The following is a 23621-nucleotide window of genomic DNA, read 5'->3' on the forward strand; positions in this document are numbered from 1 at the left end:
GGAGCCTGGGTTTGGATCAGTGTCCCTGGGCTCACTCTCTCCCCGGAGCTCAGCCAACCTGTGCCCCTCAGCCCAATTCCCCGGGCTGTGCTTCCATGGAGCTGTGCTACACCAGCACAGAGCTGCTCCTGCACACAGCACCTCCCCAGCAAGGCTGTTGGTGATGCTGCTCAGGCTGGAAGCAGCACCAGGGACCAAAATAAGCAATGCCACAACAAGCCCAGTTTCATCAGCCTGGTGCTGTGGCTGCACTCAGGGGTTTGCAAAGCTGAGGGGTGAAACCCAGCTTGTCCCAAGCTGGCTGTGATGTAGAGTCTGTATTGGACCTGCTCTGCCAGGGCAACACCCGACAACTTTTAATCATTGGCAAATTAACTCTGGCCAAGCTGAGGTGAAGTGAGAATCTCTTTTCTCATGTCCTTTTCATTTGGAGAGAGATCTCTGCATTAACTGAGCTGTGACCACACTCTGCAAGTTCAATCCTAAAACTGAGAGCTCTTTTGTATTCTCATTGCAAAGCCAAAATTCTCCAGAACAAGGAGGCAGCTTGAGAGCCATAAACAAAGGACAAATTAATCCCTTTTCACTTTGCCACTCTTAGGTTTGAAAGCCTGTAAGACAGAAAATCTCAACATTTCCACTAACGACTGTCAGAGACTCGGAGTTCAATGGAAAGCACAGTATATTCCAAGAACTTGGCAAGGTAATGAAGGTTTCTTGTTATCATATGTATCACGTGAAAATATTATCCAAGGAGAAATGCAAAACGATGGCAGCTTCTCATGTGAGGCAGCTGAAAACAAGGGCTGTCTGCACAGAGCCCAGCACAGCACAGCCACACTTGGGCTCACTGCAGTCAAGTGTCAGCTCACAACAGGCTGGGGGAGGCAGGGTTTTGTTCACCTGCTTAAAAACAAGAAAAAAGAAGATAAAGAAAAGCCATGGGGCTCCAGTTAGAGGAACAACGTGATGCTCTTCCAGCACAAGGTGGCTCAATTCATTACACTTGAGGGCTGTGGTGACAACAGCAGGTATGAAGGGAAGAAGCTGATTAACTGTGTAAGAATTCAGCTTAGCCATTAATTTCAAAAGCACAGCAAGGAATGACTCCCCTGAAATACATTCAGTAGAGGGAGGTTTTTTTCTGTCATCAGAATGGGAAGGGGGTAAGATTTCTTGGCAAGAAAAAGTAAGAACATATTTCAGTAGATATCATCTGTCTTGCACAAGAATCTTCTCCTGCTGCCAAGGAGTTGCAGATATTTGACAACCTCTGTTCTTCAAACCGAGTTTCTTCTGCTCTAATGGACTTCCACAGGCCCTTCTGAAGAACAGCAGTGCTTCTGCTCTGAAGTGGGCAAGGTCTGTGGCATTAGTAAGAGGCAGATCTCACAATCCTGTTCCCCAACAGCAGCAGAGGAATTGCCATCCTCTGGTACCACACAGAAATGTTTTGTGCAGAATCAGAGGCTGCACACAGGTGAGAATCCCTGGCAGTGGTTCCATGTGTGCCACAATCCAAGGCCTGCTCAGCTTTACCTGTCCTGTGACGTGGAGTGCAAACTGCACCAAGGAGGACAATGGTGATAGATCACAGTGACCTCTTCTTCCTCATGCACAAGCCCACCCCAGCCCTGCTGCAACCACCAGGGACTGAATTCCCAGTTTGGGCTGAGGGAAGAACTGCCCTGCTCTGCCTGTTCCTCTCTGCAAATAAGGCTCCCCTGTGCTGCTGCACTCCATCCATCACGGTGATAAATGGGTGCTCAATCTGCAGAGGCAGCACTTGGCACTTCTGGATTGCTGTGTCCCCACCAGACAGGCACACTTAGTTTGGAGCTCAGATGATGTGTAAGGAATTTACACAGGCTTAGTTTAGTTTTCAGTCTCCCTTCTGGTAAGGAAAATAAATTACTTTACTTCAGAAAGTCTCACCTGCTTGACATTAAATAGCTGTAAATAGCTGTGGTTGTGTTTACCACTAAGAGCAGTAATCCAGTCACCCATCCTTTACTGTGCTCCTGCTCAGCTGGGAAAGCATGGATTCTTTGTGAGCTACCCCGATTCCTTCTGTGAAACTTCACATCACTGAATAAAATGGTTTCCTTTCTCCAGTTTAACTATCCATATCCTGTTTTCTGAAAACATTAATTATCTTCCTGAAGCACAAAGACAGACTTGAATGTCATACAAAAAAAGTTCCTGAGTGTATTTCATTAAGAAATAAAAGTGCTAGAATAAACACTGATTTATTTGCTTCAGGAAGAAACTTGTTTAAGACTTTCCCAGCAGAGCAAGAGCTTTCAGACTTTGTCAGAGCATGTTCTTGCTATGCATTTGTTAAAAATAACTCTCAAATGGGTGCACTAAAAGGGTACTTCTAATAGGAAGCATTATTAATACATCACATGCCTGAAAGTTGGGTTGCCCATGAAATAAACCTTGTTAATACAGCCAAGCACAGTCACAGCACGGGTCATTAGCACAGCTCCTGCAGGATTCCTGCCTCCATTCAGCCACACAGCTGAGTGCTGCTCTGGGTATTCATCAGGGTGAGCTAAAGGGGCTCTGCTCACTCCACTGCTGATGCTATCAGCAAACCCCACCTTATTATCTGTACAGGTTGGAAAACTATAGCAAAGTAAGAGAGGACATGATTCAGTGGTCAAGGAGATAAATACCATTCTGGAAAATGGACTGTATTTCTTCCTCTGCCATTATGTCTTTATGTGGTACAGGGCAAATCTTTAAAGTTAAGTTTCCACAGGGTGTCATGAGTTCTATGCTCCTGCTCTTCCTCACACCTGGCTTGGGATCTGGTGCTAAAGACCAGAACTCCTGCTCTGCAGGAATGTTCAGCCACGACTGTTTCAGTATAATTAAAATCATCTTTTGCATATATCATTGTTAAATACAATAACTGTCCTGTGGCATGTAAAGCCAGTACCCAAAATTGCTTTTACCTGAATCTCCACCAGTTCCCTGTGATAACAACAGCTCATCCATCCTGTGTGGAGCAGAGGGTGGGGATCCCTGGGAAGCCCAAGGGAGCACTGATTCACCCTGTCCAGCTGAGGGGCTGAACATCAGAACCTGATGGAAGAGCAAGGGTGGAACTGCTGCATCCTCACACCAAGGAACCCTGGATCCTGCCAGGACCATTGTGCTGGAGCATGCTCAGAGAACTCAAATCTGTCACTTGGCAGCTCCTCCCTCAGCACGCCCCACCCTTTGAAGGTAAAAGCTCTAAACACAACTCACACACTTGGGTTTGATGTTTGTTTTTTTTTTTGAAGTGAATAAACTGAATAAAACAAACCTCATGCTCTGAGGAGATGGGATGCTTTGGCTCCACTGCATCCCTCCCAGGAAGGAGGGATGGCTGCTGCACCCAGGCTCCCAGAATGGGTCACACCTTGTCACTGGCTGCCTGTGACAATCTGCTGATGAGCAAAGAGAAGGCCTTGCTGGGCATCCTGGACTCCCCCCTGATCTGGAAGGCAATGTACTCAACTGCCCCTGACTGCCCCCATTCCTTCAGAGCCCCTGGGAAGGGGATTGTGCAATCACAGGGAGTTATGGAGGAAGCTGACTGCAATTTAATTAATTTACTCTGCCATACTGACTTCTACTCTCTGAAGACTGGCTTATATGTGGGTCAATACTGTAAAAAGATGGGTGAGAAAGTTCTTTAGCAGTTCTTTAGACACTGTTCAAGAAGATGTTTGAGTTTACGTGGTTTTAAAAAGTCTGACTCTGGCTAATCAGACACAGACTGGCCAAACATCCAGAGGTGATTCCAGGGGAAACAATCCTGCAGCGTGTCTGATGTTTAGATGTGGTCATGGGCTCTTCCACCAGCAGGGAACCATCAGTATCCAGATGTTGGGCTACATCCTGATGGTTACAGCATGTGCTGGCAAGGACACAAAGTTTAGGAGCCACAACCAGTTATCACAGGAGATGGAACATCAAGCTGTACACCATAACTGGCAGGTGCTCACTCAATACCAGTTACAGCACAGTACCACCAAAAAGGTGATACTGGCCTTTTTTTAACAGTCCATTTGTGGTTCTCCATCTCTGTAGTCAGTGAATCCAGTGCTCTGGAGAGGAATAGGAAAACAGATACTCCCACACTGTGCTTTAAGCCAGATTCACATATGGTACCTTGCTGTGTTCTGGGGAGATGTCTCACAGCACTCTGGAGTCTGGCATCCAGAGAGGGAGAGGATCCCACTCACAACATCTGCACCAGCCATTGGATGCTGCACCCCTTTCTGGATTGTGAAAATTACCCTGGGCATCAAGCTTGAGAAGGAACATGACCATTCTTTCTGCTTCACCACAAATTCAACTTCTGGTCTTCATTTTGACTTCTGATTAAAAGATGACTGATCCCAGAGCAAGCTGGTGAATCCACATCTGCAGCTTTGAGCAGGTGTGTCCACTTTCATGTATAAAGTGGCTGATTTTGCATGAAGAGAATTCCTGAGCTCTTGTGGTTTACCAGAATGAGAGCAGTGTATCACACTTCCAAGCTCCAAGATCAGGGAATGTGGTTCCACTGCACACTGCACATGTTCAGCCTTCTCCAATGGCTTTGAAGCCTTTCTAAGCAGCTGTTACACCACTTGCACTAAAATAGTACAGCCTCCCTCCCCATTTACCACATAAACACGTATTTTCCCCTCAGATTGTGCCTTACAGAGCTCTTGTGTATAGAAAATATGTAACTGAAGACCCAGACTGTTCACAGACTGAAAATTCACAGAGAAGTTGTGGCACTAGTGAGTACTCACTCCTCACACCAACTCCTAAACCAATACATTGTACCAGTGGAGAATAATTATCAACCTATAGAGGGCAATGGAGGAAAGGAAAATGAAAAAGGTGAAAGAAAAAAAAAAGCAGCTGGAAGTGTTAAGACAATCTATCTTCTGAGCTGCAATCAAGTATTTACATTTTGTATGTGTCAGCTAATGAGGTGTACACCAGGGAGACACGACACCAAAAAGGGCTGATTAAAACTGTAAATATAAACAGACTTTTTGAGGTATAATATTTACATGTGGAACATAACAAGTGCTGAATTATGAGAGGATATAAACTTCTGGCCACTACTGTGACAGTCAGAAAGGACTGTGTCACTTAAACCTGGCTGCAAACAGGAGCCAGAGACAGCTTTGGTTCAAGGAATCACTTCCCTGTCAGCCAGAGCAGCCTGACATGAGCTGGTCACCACACACCTCTGCCACCCCTCTGCAGCAGAACTCTGCCTTCTGCAAAAGAGTTTGTGTGAGCAGAGTTTGTGGGGATCACCCAGTTATCACACCCACCTTCATGTCCTCCAGGAGAGCCTGAGGGTCCTCAATGCCTTCTGGAACACACTTCTTGTTCTCTGGGAGGGATTCAAGCTTTTCCACCAGGGCTTTTAAACCCTTCAGTTCAAATTCTGTGAGGTGAGTCCATTTGGTTGAAACTTCTGTGGCTGGAGACCCCGTGGGTGTTTTGGGATAGTCCGTGGGGGTCGTTGATTTGATGCTGTCGTCTGACTCATTAGACAAAGTTCTTTTCAGGTACCTCATTACTGTGGCTTTCTGTTTCCTCCCTGCAGCCTCCTTCCCCTCTGAGTGTGTGCTGTTGGGTGAGGAGGAGCCATCCACCAAGGATTTGGAGTTCTTATCCAAGCTGTCATCCTTCTCCTCCTGGAGATGGGCATCACAAGATTCTTCATCCATGTCTAACCACGAATCTGATGAGTAGCTGTCTGTGCTGCGTTTTCTTTTTGCATCTGAAAGTTACAAAAAGAATGCTGAATTTTTAGCCAGTGTAACCTCACAGCTGAAGCACTTCTGTACCACTGGGGCCAGGTGCTGCCTATTTCAAAGGGCACTGGAGAATGGTTTAGTGAGTATGTGACAGGAATGGGCTTTATTCAGCTGATTTTTAATTTTTTTTTCTTTGAGGGGGGCGCTTGTTTGTCTGTTTTAATGCTGGTTTTCATTAACATCTACTCAGTTCAAATGACTGGGAAACATTTAGGGAAAAATTATGCTTTCTTCAAAGCTTCAGTCCTCTATGCCTTCAATTAGGAGGAGGCAGAGCTCTTAAGTCACACACAATTAATTTTCCCACAAATCCGAAAAAGACCAGATTCGGCAGCTTTACAGCTTTAAGAGGAGAGCTAGCACAGAAGGAGGAGGGGGAGATGATGGCAGAAGGCACGTTAAAATGCTGTACATCATCATTCTTCCAGGAACCCTGCACAGCACAAAATCAACTCCTCACTACTTTTCCTCTCTGCAAGCAACAAGCTGTTGATAAAACAGGAACCCCCAGTTGTTAGTGCATGAACACTCATTGCTCTTCTGAGACACAGGATTTCAACTGGGCTTATTTTACGACAACAAGACAAAACACACTGAGAAACACAGCGACTGTCACAGCTACATGCTACTGGTTTTTTTAATGCTGTTCCCAACATATTTTAGGTACTTCTCAGGAAAATTTAAAGGCAAGTTTCTGAGTCTAAAGATCTATTAATCTTAATTTCCTCCTAAGAGCCCCAATTGTTACCCAACTCCGTGCAATCAAGCAGTGAAAGCAGTGTAGGAAACCAGTGGCCATGGTTCCCTCAAGCACAAATCTTTTCTTATTTATTAGACACAATTTCCCTGACTAAGTGAACAACATTGAATGCAGGCTAGCAACAGCAGGAATTTCTGTGGAAAATACAGTTAACACTGGCAACACCCAGTTAAATCAATTTATTACTGGCTGAAATGGGTATGAGATCAAGCTGCAAACAAAAACACACTGCAAAGGAAACAGAAGTCACACAGAAAAAGTGAGAGAACAATTAATGAAAAGTTCCTTTCACAGCTTCCATGCTTTGCAGTAGCTTTGGATTAGGACAATGTGAACCATGCTTAAGGAAGGATTAAATGGACATTAATGAGAAAGCTCAGCATCCGGCTGTTGAACAGAGAGGTTCAAATGCTGGAGCCCAGTTCCAAGGTGGAGAATTCCTCCTGGTCACAGAGACACCCCTTGTCTGTGCTCATCTGCACCACCTTGTCACAAGCCCACTGGCCAGAGGTGCCACAGGCAGGGGCCCTGCTCAGCTCTGGGTGTTACTGTCCCACAGACACCCTTTGGTCACCTCACACTCCCCAGGGCAAGAGTGCTGCTGCTACAGGGTCTGCAAAAACCCAGCATCTCCATCCACTCCACTCCTTCAGACAGGCTTACATTTTTCCTCAAAACCAAAATGGCCATAAAATGACTCCTGAAAGCAAGTTTAAGCTGAAATGCCTGTGAAAAGATGGCAGCCACAGAAAACAGCAGCTATCAGCAAGGCAGGGTGCAGCTAAATCCAGCTCCATCCACAGGGCAGGGTAACTTCCTCCCTGCAAGCCTCCAAAAAAGCCTCACAGATTATTTTGTGTGCTGAGGTGGTGGCATCAGCACTCCAAAGCAGCTCCTCCTCTCTGCTCTGTGCTAATACACCCCCATGCTTTTCTTAGAAAAATAAACAGGATTAGAAAATATCTTAACTAGAACATTTAAAACCCACTCAGTTATCCAACTTTTATTTCACACTGTTTTTCCTTTGTCCACAGTAGCAAGCACACGTACCCACCTCAAAGGCTACATAATCAGCTTATGTCATTCTCCCATTTTACAACTGAGGAAACAGATGCTTGGAGAAAGCACGATTTGCTCATTGTCACACATCAAATCTAGGGAAAAACCAGGAGTCAGAATCCAGGCTGCTGGATCCAGGGCTGGAGCCCCCTCCCCTGAGCCACACAGCCCTGGTGAGCTGTTTTACAACTGACTCAAGCACAAAGCCCAGCCTCAATGGAGAAAATGCCAGAGCTCTGGCATCAAACAGGAGAGGGTGGAAGCAGATCCACATCCCTACGCTGCAGGACGGTGTCATCAACAGAAAGTGGTGTAAATCTGCACAAAGACAATTATGTTTCTGTCCTCCTGTGCTGTGGCTGTGCTGAACAGGAACTAATGGCTGTAACTGGGGCAAAGCACAAGTGTAAATAAGGCCTACAGAAACGAGGGAGATCACGTTATCGAGGTGTGAATAATTTACTCCAAGTAAAGCTCTGGTGCGAGGGGGAAAAGCTTCCAAGAGACATCTCCACTTTTTGTCTCTTGCTCTAATCTGTGGAAACAAAAGGCAGGAGAGGAGTGGAGCACCAGAGCACACTGGGGCTGCTCCCAGAAGGAGGCAGCACACAGAGGGGGTGGCAGTTCTGCTCTGCCAGCTGCCACCTGTCCCTGCCACCGGCACCAGGCAGCCACACCTGGGCAGGGACAGCAAAACCAACTCCCATGTAAGCCAAACAAACCAGCCCAGCAGCGCCCTGCTCTCTGCATGCCTGGCCTGACTCTCCCCCGGGCACAGGGCTTGCTGCTGGCCCGGAGTGTCCCAGGCTGTTCTGGAGCACCAGGGGATTACAGCGCTGCTGCTCCGCCGGATTAAGAGCAGGCTGCTCTCCAAACACAACAACTGTCTGCTGCTGCTGCTAATCTGAAAAAAAAAAGCACCAAGGGAATCAATAATGGAAGGATAACTTCAAGGTGAGGGAGATTCAATTTTGTGTTTTCAAGTGTTTTGTTGTAATGCAGCATGCCATGATTTTTATTTATTCATTTCAATGAAAACATTGTCTGACAGAGTTACTGTGCTGTGAGCTGAGGCCCTACATAAGCATAATCTGCATTTACTCTGTTGAGAAGTGCATTTTAAGCACTGTATTACCAGGGCTCCACTGACTTGGAGGTTTCTGGTTTATTAAGTCTCCCTGTGGGGAACAGCACCTGCTCAGCTCAGCTGTTTCTTCTCCTGAGTCAGTGCCCCAGTGGGCCCCAGGTCTGAACCCCAGTTTCAGAGGGGTTATCCAGTCTGGGCTCCCACACAGCTTAGTGCAAAAATACCTTCACTCCCCTCCTCTCAAAGCAAATACAACCAGCTCATCCAGACCAGTCTGTGATCTAGCTCAGGGAAGAGGTGGAGCAGCACAGACTTGACCACAGGACAGAGCATCAGAAACCTTTTCTACAGCAGTTCACTTCCCTGTGGCTCTGGGCAGACACTTCACTTTCCTCACAGTTATCCACTTGTACAAGAATAATTATACAGTTTCCTTCCTTGCTGAAAATCAACTTGCTGTATTACAGAACTTAAAAGAAAGGGATGGGGGTCAGGCATAATCATGAAACCTTTCTGAACTATTTAGAACAGTCCAGTGTCTACCTTGCCATTCCCAGCTCCAAACCCTGCCACTGTGACTTGGGAGCAGCAGTTGCTAACAGTCTGCTAAAGACAGCAATGACATTTTCATTAGCAGAAAAACCCTGAGCACACTGGAAATGTATCCCATTGCTCCACTGCATGGAGCCCCCATACGGGAGCCACTCAATATACTCAGGTACCTGTCTATCACAAGCAAATCTATTCTATCCCCTGAGGAAGAAGGGGAAAAAAGGAGACATGGCTCCTTCACTGTGCCAGAGGGCATCTTTTCTATATCCATCAGGCTTAACATACAGTTAGAGCCATCCTGTTAAAATTTTAGCAATGGGAATCTTCAAAGCTGCAGGCTACAGAGAAAGCACGTCTCTGATAGCCCAGGATCTTCTCCCAATTACTCTTTGTCAGCTCACTCTCAACATCCATATCTCACTGAAGGTCAACTGTGGTTGAAAACATCCAGTACAGACTCATTCATGATAAGAGTAAAAATAATGAAGACATATCCACCCTGAAAAACAGAACACATTCAAATCTAGTAGGAAACCCAAATAGGCTCCTTTCTGATTTCAGCTGGCAGGACAAATGTCCCAGTTGAGAGAGACAAGCAAAAGAAAAGAGAAAAAGAGATTGTGTGCTTTTCCAGCAGGCTGTGATCGCTGTCATGCCGTCATCCCCCGGAGTGTTTGCCCTCCTGGGAGGGATCTGAGGCAGAACAGCCTCACACACTGCCTGCAGACACAGCCTGGAGATCCATCCTGGCCTGAGCAATGGGGGAGGAAGGCACGGCCATCATCCTCCACCTCATCTCCAGCTGCACTCACGGTTTTATTTAGGGAGTGCAAGACTCCAGGTTTCAGCCGTGCCTCCACAGAGGTGGGGCTTTTTCCTGTCTGAAGTTTTGTGAGTGGAGACATTTAGAAACCACAAATACAAAGAACAATACAAATACAAATTGCTACATACAAGTACCAGGACAGAGGTATCACAACACAATCACACAAATTCACTTTCATTCTGTTAAATTCACTCTGAATTTAACAACCTTCATGTCAAATCAAATAAATACTATGTTATAAAAACACAGTATACGTTATGAAATGTTATAAAAACATGTTATAAAAACACAGTATGAAACGTCTAAAGATATCCTTAAAATCCAACTGCTGATTAACTCAGTTTTCTGTGTTCCCCAACAAAGTTCATTATCAAAACAGTAATTTTTTTTTTCTTTACACAGGAGAACAGAATCCCCACAAATTTTGAGAACTACTCCCTTGTGAATCCCAGAGACTGTGGCAGTGTCCTGCACTATCTCTAGTCAATGTCCTCCTCTACTGATAATCACTTTCTTAACTTCAAAGATCCACTACAATCATTGTACCAGAAGCTTTGTAAGGAAAGAAAGCAGCACAACTGGAGGGTGAAAAATAGACAGCTCTAGCACCCAAAAGGAAAGGCAGAAAACAGACATTTAGAACAAATTTAGAACAAATTTCCAGTCAAGGAAATTGTTTTTTAGAAGCAGGAGAAACACTTAGATTATTCAAGAGAAACTTCTGAAAATGAATACAAGAATTTGAAATTTTTTTCTTAAACCAAGAAGGACAGCAGACAATTAAATCTACTGAGGGGTTTGAGGAGAAGTTAAGTACTTTGCTTCATTACTCTTTAAGGAGAATAATGGGAAATTCTTTGTCAAGGGATACTCCCTCATGGGAAATCAAGAAATTGCTTGCAGATAGAGAAGTCCCTAAGGAAGAGACAATTTAAGGACTTTTTCAGCTCTGAAGAAAAGCTTAAAAACAAAGAGGTAGGGCTTGGAACACTGATGTCTTTAGGATATCCCATCCCTCAGCAAGTGAACAAAATCAAGATACAGGCTCCACAGAACAAACCAGTTTTAACTCAAAGATTACAGTTCATAGAGATTCAAGACACACAGATCAGTCAAAAGAAAAGCACAGCAAGTATTTGAAACTGTATTACTCACACAGAACAAAGCAATGCAGCTTTGTAAAGATAAATAATGTACCTTTACTCCTTTGAATTTGGCAAATGCCAAAGTGAAAGATCCAGCAGTATAGCAGACCTGGTCTATTGAACCACAACCCCCACTAAAATAATTATTTTAAGGTTAAGTTTCTGCCAAGAAATAAAAACAAAACCCCAAGTTTCTGACAAAACAAAAGCATATGTCTCTCTCTGCCAGCAACTGAAGCCAGCACAGGGCACAGGACTTTGAGGAAGTCACCACCAAACCCTTTTCCAAGTAGCCAGGCTCCTTTTCCTGAAGCCTTTGGAGCTGGCACTCTTTGGTCATGCAAAACAATCCTGTTCCCTCTAGACAGTGGACATCTACAGCTCCCAGTGAGTTATACATGACTGGAATATCTCCCAGCTAACTGGACTGAGGCACATTTCGTGGGGATCACCAAACTATTATCAGTAATTATGGAGCTGGGCTGGGATTCACACTGGTGATATTGCTGGAAAAGATCCCATCTCAATACCCTGAACCATCTACTCTCCACAGCTAATTTGTTCTGAAATGCCACGTGGCTGATCTGGCACCTCTGCCCTGCCTGCAGGACCAGCCTCTTTGCATGCCAGTGCTTCAGACAACAGGAGATTGCTCCTTATTTTCCAAAGAATGCAGTTGTCACTTTTGTCACTGCTTTCTGAAGAGCTGATCCAAAGGGATAATTCATCCTTTCCACCTCTAGGATGATCTTATGAGAAAAATTCCTCTGGACACAGAATTTCTGCTTAACTAACCTTTCTGACCAGGGTCTCAGAGCTAAAATGTGAAGCACCCAAATGCCCAGTGACCCCAGGAATTCCCCCTGGACCATCCACATAGATTATTAGCTCCCTTAAATTATTCTTGGTCACTAAAACTCACTGGAGAGTGACATCTGTAACTTCTTCAATCCCTTCTGCTAAGAACTGTGTTCAGAGGTGAACATTTCCTTCTCTGTCCAGAGCCTGGGGCAGTGCCAGCCATGCCAGGCTCACTCCAAGTGGCACCTCAGGGAGCAGGAGGCACAGAAATACTTTAGTCCTCCTCCACACTTAACACTTATCAGTTAAGATTTAGCTGGTGCTGGTGCTATTTGCAGCTATTCTGTGCTTAAAAGCAGAGGGAACGTGGCCCACCACCACCTTCCATCAAAAGCAGGAAAAAGAGGGCAGTTCAGCACAGCAACAATTGGACTGGCACACATTGATGCAAAGCTCACACCAGTGCCAAGGAAATGCCTCAGGCACATCTGTCTGTCCTCTGGCTCATTTTCAGCTCTTGTTGTAAAGGTTTCTTTGACCTCCCTGAACCGGGGTGACAGATCATGGAGATTTGTGTAGGTGTTTTCTTGGGTTTGCTTTTCTGCAGAACCAGAACCCAGTCACCAGAGAATTACAGGAGAGTTTAAGGAAAAGAGAAGAGAAAGAAGGCAGGTTTAGTGACCACAACGTGTTCTGTACAGGAGCTGCCCTACAAAAGGACAAAACATCCACCCCACCAGAGCACAACTGCAATTCACACATTTCTGCTACTGAGGTGCTGTGCTGAACATGGCAGTAAATCCTCAACTGTTTGGCAGATCACCCCAACACAAACATTACTGAAACCAACGAACAAACACATCCAAAAATTATTTTCTGGGATCCACTTGCTAAGGGAATGTTCAATACATACAATTCAAAGCAGATTGGTACTTCATGGAAACGCTTAAGATCCAAAAATCTTCCCCACCCCAAAATAAACAGTTCATTAGAATTTCTCCAGTTGAGTTTCTAATGTGCTTTGCAGAACCCAAAGCAGCAGCTGTGGATGTGCCCTGCAAGGCCTCACTCACCAATGACCATTGATTCTCTCTGGTACTCCTTGCTCAGGTGGCAGCGCTGGGTCACACAGGACACGTATCTCTCCAGAACATACCAGCACATCTCATAGTAGAAAGGATAGCGGAATTTGGCGTGCACCTGCAAACAAACCAACACCGTCAGCCCTGGGGAAGGCAGGGAAGTTTGCAGCACAAGGGCCAGTCATCATTGCCATGGTGTTATCAAGAGCACAGACAGGGTGAGCAGGGGGAGGGGACAGGGCGGGAGCAGGAGCTGGATGCCTCCAGCATACGGAATGAGGAGCAGCCTGCTGCCACGACAGCATCATTTCTTGCTTCACTAATTTGTATCCTCTTGGGGTGCTGGGAGAGGAGAGGGTTTGTGTTCTTGTGAAATCATGAAACTGATGGATGGCCCCTACAGAATTATTTACCTGCTGTATAAACATAGGGTGGTCACATACAGATGTTAGTCACTACAACTTAAAATAAAGGAGTGGGTTTTCATCTCCTGAACACTATCACAGGATTTTTATCAAAATGGCAACATTACCTAAAATGAGTCAAGCAGGAAATTCATCTTTTTCATTTGTGGTTGTCTCAACAATTTGATTAAAGAAATGAAGACACAAATTCTTTATAATTACACATTAAAGTAAAAATCCCTTATGTGGTTCACCTTTTGGTAGCAAGTTAGCTTTTGGCACAAACAGAGTAAGAATAGAAGAGCAGGATTTTGACAAAAGATCCTGTCAAGCTGTGTACTTTTCCTTACATCTCAGACCTGTTGTTCTCACACAAAAAGCTGAATTCTCCAACACTAGTTATTTGTAAAGGTATTTCAGATACAAAAGAAAACAAAGAGGGTTTCCTTCCTCTCCAACACAGTTTTTCTATCTGTAGAAGGTCACTGTACCACAGAAGGATCTGGGAAGCTCCTAAAATGCAAGAAGATGTGTATTGTTGTGATTTGTTAAAAATGGATGCCATGCATCTTGCATGCACTTGTACTTGCACTGTACACCTCTCTCTCCTGGTGGCACAGAAATCTGAGTTTTGCAGGCTCACATGCACTGCACTGGGGTTACAGGAGCTGCTTTAAAACATTCTCTGCATATTCACTGCTCCCTAAGCCCAGAGGTGGCACCACCTTTAGTGAAAAGCTGAACTGCACCAGAAAGGAGCATTACCTCAGAAAATAAACCAAAACACCACCCACCACAGATGAGCCAAAAGCCCAAATTCTGAACAGAACCACTAACCCAGCAGCTGCAAACTCAGCCTCAGCTCTGCAAAGCAGGCACTGCCCAAACACCTGCAGGTGATCAAAGCACCCACCTGAGCACATCATGACTTATGGAATGCCCAGATTTGAAACCTGGCCCCAAGGGGGACAGCCAAAGAACCTGCCTCTGTTCCCAGGCACGGGAAATGCAAACACTCTTAGCAGTAAAACAAAATGTAACAAAGGCAAAAGGTACTGTATTGTCACACTAGATGTATCACAGTGTAGGATTAAATACTCCATGGCAATCCTCAAGTTAAAATCCCTTCAATTCAACACAAATACAGCTGGCAAATCTGAACTGCTTGTTGCTACAGGTCATGCATCCAACACTGCTGCACCTTCCCAAATGTTTCCCTGTGTGATTTGTTACAAAGCACACATATGAAAAAGGAAGGGAAAAAAGAAAAGGAAAAAAAAATCAACCAGCCAAACAACAACCCCCTAAATGTGAGAACATTTAACCCCAGGGCCTTTTTGCATTGAAGAAAATTTTTCCTTTAGTTTAGTTATTTGTCATAGAGAAGAGATCAAGTCACTTATGACTATTAGGGAACACAGGGGAAATTATCCATGCTAAAATATATGCTAATAAAGGAACTCAAATTTTTCCAAGAGAGCACTGCAGGAAACAAAATTTGCAAAGAATTGACTTACAAACAGGAAGCCGCCTTCCACCCCTCAGCCTTCAAAAGGTTTTCAGCCACATGCCTGGGAATATTAAAGACATCATTGCTCAACATTTGTTGACAGATTCTGAGCTTCACCAAATTTAGTTGTTACCAATGTTAATTCAATGTGAAAGACAAGGCAGTAATGCATGCAGTGCTCCCATTATGTATATCAATCTTTAATATTCAATTTGAGTTCCTAATTGCCTCGCTATCAATGTTCCAACCCACAGCAAATCCCTCCATGCCTCTGTAATCCACTGTTTGCCTGAGAAGGCTTTGCTTTTACAAACCTTCAGAAAGAAGAGCTCTCTACACCATCTGTAGACAGAGATACTGTGCAGGGATCTACAGGGCCTTGTGCCAGTAAAGAGACTCCAACAGTGCTTTAAAAACTTTTAAAGTTTGCCTTATGGAAAAGCATAGAGGAATACGCTCTTTGTGATATCCCTGAACATTTATTAATTATAAGGGATGTGAGCTGCATTATGTGCATGTCCATGCTCCTTCCATTGTACACTCACAGGCAAATGAACTCTTAAGGGCAGGGGAGGAGGAATAGGAGAAAGAAGGAAAAAATTGAAAATGTTCTGTGATGAGTTGGAAGTGTAATATCTGAGACAGACACTGCCAGAGGACTGAATTCCCCACCAGCAGGGAAATACACTGGATCATCTAATAGGCATTTCCAGTTCTAACTTCTGTGATTAATAATTTACAATCCACTGAAAAAAAATTTAATTATTCCTGTACAGCAAGAAAAAATCCTCTCTGGAATATGATCCATTTCTTCAGTTCAAAGTGAAATTATTTTAGAGATTTATATACCCCTCCAAAAACAAAACAAAAACCCTAAGCAAGTAAGAAACGTTTTCCTGAAAAAAGTCATCATCTCTTCCACAATGCCCATTAAAATCATTACAAACTCCACTTGTGTTTAATCAATCTAATCACAATATTGAGAAGCAATTTATGACTATTTACAAAATAATTAAGCTAGCCACTTAATATGTTATCTTACATTCGAAAGCCAAGGGAATAGCAAACACCATCATCTGTGAGTGACCACCTTACGTGTATATTCACAGTGCCCTTGTTCCCACCACGTTCCAGTATTTTCAACAGTTAAATTTAGATTAATTGGGGTTAGGTTTGACACATTCTTCCTCTTCAATACTGAGAGCTGCATCACCCCTGTGCCAAATGATGAATCCCTGCATGGCATCCTGCTCTGCAGCTCCTCAGGCTGGGCTTGCAGAGAGTTAAACAGCTTGGCCTGTTTGACTGGCTGTTAATTGGCCTCCAGGAAAGCCAGGCTGCAAAATGAGAGTCTCTACGAACTGTAAGGCTGGAGAATATTTGTTTACCTCAATTGCACATTAGGAGCTGTTTCCAACAATAGACATGTTTTTTATTACTCCTTAAAACTATTTTTAAATGGCTACAACCCTCTTAAAAAGTCTCCCAGGGGTATGAGGAATTAAGCTAGAATAAGCATGACAAGTATATAAACTAGGCAATTTTATCAGGCTGTAAATCAGCATTACCATTTCAACCCTGTATTTATTCTTGTCTGAGCTAAGACAATAACAACTACACCTAGCATAAAAATGACTTTGAATATCAGCAATCAAAGATGATTAAACATTACGTAGCAGGTTTAAACACAGTGAAACCTCCATAAAATTGCTCTGTGCAAAATGAAGAGAGGAAGCACACCTGTATTACACTTTGATTTGAGTGTAGCAAATTACTTTGTCAATCACATCATGTAATTTACTTCTGTGCCATACACAATGGAAAGATCAATACTGATGAGAAACTCATTTGCAGTGTGCTCATACTGGCAAATTTGGGTGAACTACACTGTACTGAGTCTGCCAGACCAGGCAGTGTATGAATGGAATTATTTCAACATAGAAATGACAAAATTTGATTGACAAAGCAAATAATGTAGTACACACCAGAATCCTGTTTTGAAACCATTTCCCCTTCAAGATTCCTGCACGACATTTTTAGTTGGGGTGGGGGGGGAGTGTTATTATTTCTAAATCACAGTATTGATTTTCCTGCCTTCTATCAAACTTCTGTCTGCCTTAGCTGCACTGCTTCTATTTTGTTTCTGTGCAGAAATTCTTGCTATTCTTCAGCTGTTCACACAGTTCTGGTTTATACATCTGCCCACGAGCACAAGTTTGTGAGCACAGGTACAGCCTGTGCGTAACACGCTGCCAGCACAGCAACATCCAAGTGCTGAAATTGCTTCTGTGAAGTCCTGGATATTCTGGGCTGCTGGCTTTTCTAAAGCACTCCAATATTTTTTGCAAGGAAAATGATAAAGAACTACACAGACTTGAAAGAAAATTTAAACAAAAAATGACAAGAACAAAGGTCTGATTTGGGATCTCCAAATGTTGCAGTATCCCTTTCCCAATTAATGGTGACAGGATATTTTTCAAGATGTAGGTACCCAACTCCCACAGCCTCCTCACAGGATCAGTGTGCCAGTAAATTTTAAGAGGCATTTCAGTGTAACTGGCTGGTTAGTTCACATTAGTTACCAAAATATTTGACTGTTATAAGGAGTTTTGCCTGCTGGCATAAAAAGCTTAGAAAATCAAAGCTGCACCCAGCTTCCCAAGGAGCAGGGCCTTGAAGCACAGCTGAGCAGCCACAACCCAAGTTGTGTGATCTTGGGTAGCTCAAGTTCTGTGTGAGCAAAATGTCCATTTGTATACCACTCAAGAACAAAAGAGCATTTCCTGCCCATCTTCCCCAAAGACTTCAATGGAAATCACTCATTTCTGGCACTGATCCTCCCTCCCAGTCTCCCCTTCTCCAAGTGAGCTCCTGTGCAAACATCCTCCCCAGCAACAACACACCTGCAGTGACCTCCCAGCATCTACTGCAGGTTCTTATTTACAGTCACTCTGGAAACCTCCCTGTGCCTCTGCCAGGCGAGCCCCTTCCTGCTCCTGTCACCAAAACCTTCCTGTCCAAGTCCCTCTGCACTTTCTCAAGACACTTGACACTCTCACCTGTTCAAAGCCAGGCTGAATCCACTCTGGTCTCTGCTTCTGCTCTCTGCCACACTCCTCTGTTCTAATTCCCCCTAAATTTCAGCTTTTGTCTTCATCTCTCTTCCAATAAGAATTCAGTTTTCTGCTTCTCTCCATTAAAGTCACTCCAGGAAACCCACTGCTCCCACCAGTGTTTTGCAGTGTGAAGATCACCAGGGAGGCTGGGGGGAGCACACCTCACTCCCACTGAGGCAGAGATGTACTTAAAACAATTTGTATTTGCTCCAGACCTATGCACTCTCACTGCAAAGGAAGCAATTTGGGGTAAAAGCCAACTTGGAGCAAGATTTGTGCCCTCTTGTAGGGGTGAACAACAGTGAACTGCACTGATGTCCACAACACACTGTTTTAAGACTTTTTAGTGAAGAAGAATTGCAATTTCCTGCTATTCTGCTAACACCAGAGCTGGCACCTGTGTCAGTGGTTTATCAGCACTGTCTCAGAGTGAGGCCTCCAAAACAGCCCCCATCTGGATTGCACATCCCTCTGCTCCATTTTTATATGAGAATGCCACAGTGGCCTTGCACAGGTTATTTAACAACCTAATAAAACAGAGTCACTTCCTTCAGATCCTGCTGCTTTTTGAAACTCAGTGGGTATGATGAGCAGGTGCCCTGTTTATTAACCAAGGATAAAACTGTCACCCCAACAAAGAGGTGGCCCAGTAACTCCCCAGCCTTTCCCTCAGTAACTCCCCAGCCTTTCCCCCAGGTAGGTGCTCAGGCAGATGAACATCACAATGTTCACATCAATGTCCCAGCCCAGCCTCTCTGTTCCAGGAAATCTTGCATGGTATCAAGTCCCTGTAGTGACTGCCAATTACAGAAGATGTCATTTCATACACAACTTCTGCCCAGCTTTGTCAGCTCAGCTGTGGGCAGCACAACCAGCCCAGTGCCATCAGTTCTCCAGGATCATCCACCCCAGGTGGCACAGAGAGGTGACAAGCACAGGGTTACCAGAAACACTGGTACAAAGGTCTGTAAAGTGCAATGTGCTTTTGTGCAAAAGGGAAGGTGTTTTATGGAAGTTTAACAGGCAGACAAAAGACACAGAAGGGACACATCTGTGGGAAGCACATGAGTAAATCCCACTAAAAATAACCAACATTTGAAAGTCTCATTACTTCATGTTTACCTCTTGTTTCAACGACTCTGACACGGAGATCCCATCAGTTGTTGTTTGTCAGAGGGGAATACGAGGGAGAGACTGTGACAGATCACAGTCACAAAGAACTGCTCAGTTAAAAAGAGAATCAAGAATCCTTACCCTTGTTCTGTCCTCAATTTCATAGATGCGAAGCTGCATGGGAACATTAAAGCTATGCAGGATATTTCCACCAAACACCAGAGAATCTACTGGAGTATAAACCGCGTGTATCCACCCTAGAGAGGAAAGCAGAGAACTGAGAATGCCTCGTGCTATGCAGCATTACAGAGCAATTTCAAATCAAATTTTAACAACCCTCTGAACCCCACTGAGCTGGGGATGAGAGGTTCGAGCAGTGAAAGGTTAAATGGGATGCTCACAGCCACACTTCAGGACTAGTCACAGCAGAAGGGCACCTTGTGACGTGCAGTCTTACAACCCCCTGGAAATCAGTTCTATTTATTCCCCCAACACTTGCAGTGTTTACTGAGCACACGCAAGTTTGTGACTCAACCACGTCCATGACTAAGAAGTAAACTCAGTCTGTTCCATGCACTTGGCTCCCAGACTGGCACCTCCAGCATGGCTGCAAACCATCTCAGCAGTGGTGGTGGGCCAAGGGCTGTGCAACTGGACTGAGGCACACCAAACTTCCTTCACACTGCACACAACACACCTCCAGAGGTAAAAGATTGCAAATTATTACCAGCCCTCCTTAGGGGGTGAAAGTTTCATCACCCACGATCAACTTCCTGAAATAACCAAGAAATCATTTTCACTGCAAACCTCAAGTTAAGGGATTTAACATTTCTGATACTGGAGCAGATGAGAATGTTCTGACCCAATCCTACAAGGGACTGAATTAATTTCACAGGCTCCAAAGAATCTTCTGTCACAATGAAAATCCAGGCACAGCAATTCAGGCAGCCACACACCAGCTCTTCTGCCTCTGCATTGTTTGCTTGGTCTGTCAGGAGCTGAAGCTCTGGCTATGCAAGACTGTAGCCTCTGATCTCTGCAGTGAAAAAGGAATTGATCCTGCTAATGATCTGGGACCCACAGAGACCTGACACTTTTTTTCCTCTTCTTTTTAATGAAAAGCATTACAATTTATAAACCAGCAGACAGCAAAGCAACATGGGGGGCAGTCAATTTTCTCCTGACTGTGCAGTACTTTCCATTAAAGCTGTGGCAGCTTTCCCTCACTTCCAGATCAGTGAGGGAGCAGGGAAATGCCATTCAGCCTAGAGGGTTTTCCAGCCAGCAGCCACAAAAGTGCTCCTCCACAACAATTTTTCAACCATAAAGGCCTGCAAAGCTCTGTCTGGGAAGCCCTTGAGCCACAGCAGATGGCAGGACTGGGGCTCTCATTTAAGGGCAGGTTGGTAGGAGAGTGATGGGAAGGAAAAGAAATCAGCACTAGAATTTTCTCCCTGGAAACACAAGCCCATCACTCTGGATATATTTTTCTGAATGGTAGAGGCTGGAGGGGACCTCTGGAGGTCCAACCCCCATGACCACCAAGAGGCAGCTGCACAGAACTGTGTCCAGATGGCTCCATGGCATCTCCTGGGATGAAGAGTCCACAGCCCCTCTGGGCAGCCTGCTCCAGGTTTCAGTCAGTTCACAGCTCTGACTCCACACACGACATGTGATGCACACAAAACCATCAGGTGGCTCATGGCTCTGGCAGCTCTCAATATTCCACCTTTCCTTCTCTGGTCAGCATCATTTCAGTTACAGAGATCCAGCCTGTTTATTACTTCCAAATCAAGAACAATCAACTAGAGAGGATTTTTTTTTTTTAATCTAAGGGTAGGGTGGCAACTACACACCTCAACATTATAAATACTTCACAGCTCTCATGAAATACATCAGTCTGTACTAAGAGCAAACTACTACAAAAATTCACGATCCTCATCCCAGTCTTTGGGAAGGAAAACAGATCCAAGGTGAAGGAAGTTGGGGCCACTGTTTTCACTGGGTAAACAAAGATTTCTGTGGTTGGGGGAAAGAGTGGAATCCAAATACTGAGGCAAATCTGGGTCCCCAAACTCACTGGCTGGGTGCTGAAACAGAGGGTTGGTTTGTATGAGAATCCACTTTAATTGTCAGGTTTAGAGATAAACAAACTGAAACTTGAAAAAGTGAAATGACTTTCATGGCCCCCAGGAGTGAGCTCAGAACCAGGCAGTGACCAGCAGAACACTGAGGAGCCCTCAGCACCCTTCCCACAGCAGCTCTCTCAGCACTGTGTCAATGTCCAACCTTAGTGCAGCTGTTATTTCAGTGAAATTATCAACATCATTCAAAATACAATTTGCTATCAAATATTTACAATTTGATTAAAAGAAATAACTGAGCTGATTCTTGTCCTATTTGAAGGGTTGAAAGGAGATAGCCCTTCATTTAATAATCAATAAAATTAAATCCCACCAATGCAGTTGTTCTTTGGATGGGTGCTTCCACTGAAACCACACAGTAACATTCTCCTACAAACTGTATTTCCTCAGTGAACATTTCACTGGAGTGCAGCTGGTTTCATTGTTTCCTGGTTTTGGGTCTCTCAACACACCTCCCTTGACTTCTCAATGCTACCCCTATGAGATGCTGAGGGTTTTTGTGTTAATAACTGCCAGACTTTCTTGGTAGTAGTCCCAGTATTTTTGGGAGAAGTGTGGAAAGATCTATCACTGGCTTGAGCCAATGCTCTAACAAATGGTGTTCCAGACATGACAAACCCTGCACAGAAAGAATCATGAACACAAATATCATTTCAAGCATCCACTCTTGCAGAGCTGGTACAGTGCAAACTGAAAATCTTCTGTAAAGTATCTGAAACAACCTCTGGCTCTGTGGAGAAGGTCTTTAATTCCCTACTTGCATTTATAATCCAGGACTAAATATCTGACAAGCAATTAGTACCTTCATCTCCCAGCTGCTGAATTAACTGAACGCTAGGTCCTTCAAGCTGCAAGTATTTCTAATAACAAGACTGAAAATATTGCTGTTAATGACACAGTTGTCAGTAGCAAAACCATTTAAAACACAGCAATAAAATCCATCAGGATTGGGAAAAGAAAAATAAACGAGAGACCAAGCAACAAAGTCATCCTATAAAGTCCTGGGAAGTCAAGTTCCTAGCCCTGCCAAGGCAGGGATGATTTCCAGGCACAGCTCTGAGATGGGCACAGCTGATGCCTGTGGGTGCCCTCAGTGCTGGGGAATCCCAGATTTCCTGCAGTCCATGTGCTCCCACAGGCAGCATCCAGCTCAGCCCCTCTGCAGGACACAGCCCTGTCAGAGGAGTCACCTGCACATAAAATAGATTTTGGTCACTCAGCTGTGCAGCATTTCAGTCACACTGCATCCCAAAATAGCTCCCACTTGCCTGAGGAACGTACGTGCATAATTGGAACTGCAGAGACACGAGCACCAAGAGGTGGATTCCAGGGACACAGGACAAGGTTACACAAAAAAGATGGGAAAACTGACAAGGCACAAAATCCCAGCAAGATTGGCACAGATGTTACAGAGGAAAAAACCCAACATGAAAATCTCTTGTTCTAATACTAACCAGGCTGTGTGTGGAGAAAAACTGCAGGTCAATACCAGAAAAGTAGAAGTAGGAGGAAAGAGAGATGAGCAGAAAACAGGAAACAGTTTCCATCAGGGTAATGTATTGTGGAAATGAGCTCTGAGGAAGGAGAAGCTTGGATGGCACATTCAATCCATTCCCACAGCTTAGCTACAGCACGACTCAGAAATAAACTGAGGAGGATGAATGTTCATTGTGACCATTTGCAAACAAAACCACCCATCTTGTCAGCTCCCAATTACCAGGGTTTTTAAAGGGGAAGACAAACCCCCAGAGCAGGAGGTGCTGCACGTATGGGGAAGACAAAAGGACAGCCAAGGGATTTGCTTTAATGCCATCCATCACACCCCTGCCTCACCTTCACCTGTGCTGTTCCATTTTGCTGGATGCACTGAGGGTCTGTTGACATTTCAGATCATGTCACCTGTGCTGAACAGCCTGTCATGCCTGCTCCTGTGTGTCTGACTGCCAGCTCTCACAGCACAAACTTCCCACACAGCCCCGACACCTCTGCAGTGAGTTCATCAGCTCTGTCCTCAGTGACTGCTCTGTGCTGCTCACACAAACCCAGCTCCTGCGGCACAACCCTCGCTGTTCAATGGCTTCATGTGAGCCAGGAGATAACTCCTCACCTCTTGGGAACTGCCTCACAAACAGAGAAAAATGCCAAAATTTCATTTTATCATCAATGCTAAAAAAAGCACTAGAACAATATC

General features: G+C 44.6%; 1 protein-coding gene across 8 annotated transcripts in view; it reads right to left on the minus strand.

Moving 5' to 3' along the window:
* Window positions 1-23621, minus strand: part of KDM2B (lysine demethylase 2B) — a 109291-nt gene that overhangs the window by 39469 nt on the left and 46201 nt on the right. For all 8 annotated transcript variants that reach the window (XM_064727336.1, XM_064727335.1, XM_064727334.1 and 5 more), the window contains 3 exons: window positions 19428-19543; window positions 13135-13261; window positions 5340-5794 (listed from right to left, as the gene is read on the minus strand). In XM_064727336.1, coding sequence (XP_064583406.1) covers window positions 5340-5794; window positions 13135-13261; window positions 19428-19543 — 698 coding nt within the window. The remainder of the gene's footprint in view (window positions 1-5339; window positions 5795-13134; window positions 13262-19427; window positions 19544-23621) is intronic.

Source organism: Zonotrichia leucophrys, chromosome 15 (assembly GCF_028769735.1).
Source record: "Zonotrichia leucophrys gambelii isolate GWCS_2022_RI chromosome 15, RI_Zleu_2.0, whole genome shotgun sequence".
In the NCBI taxonomy this organism is placed as follows: Eukaryota; Metazoa; Chordata; class Aves; order Passeriformes; family Passerellidae; genus Zonotrichia; species Zonotrichia leucophrys.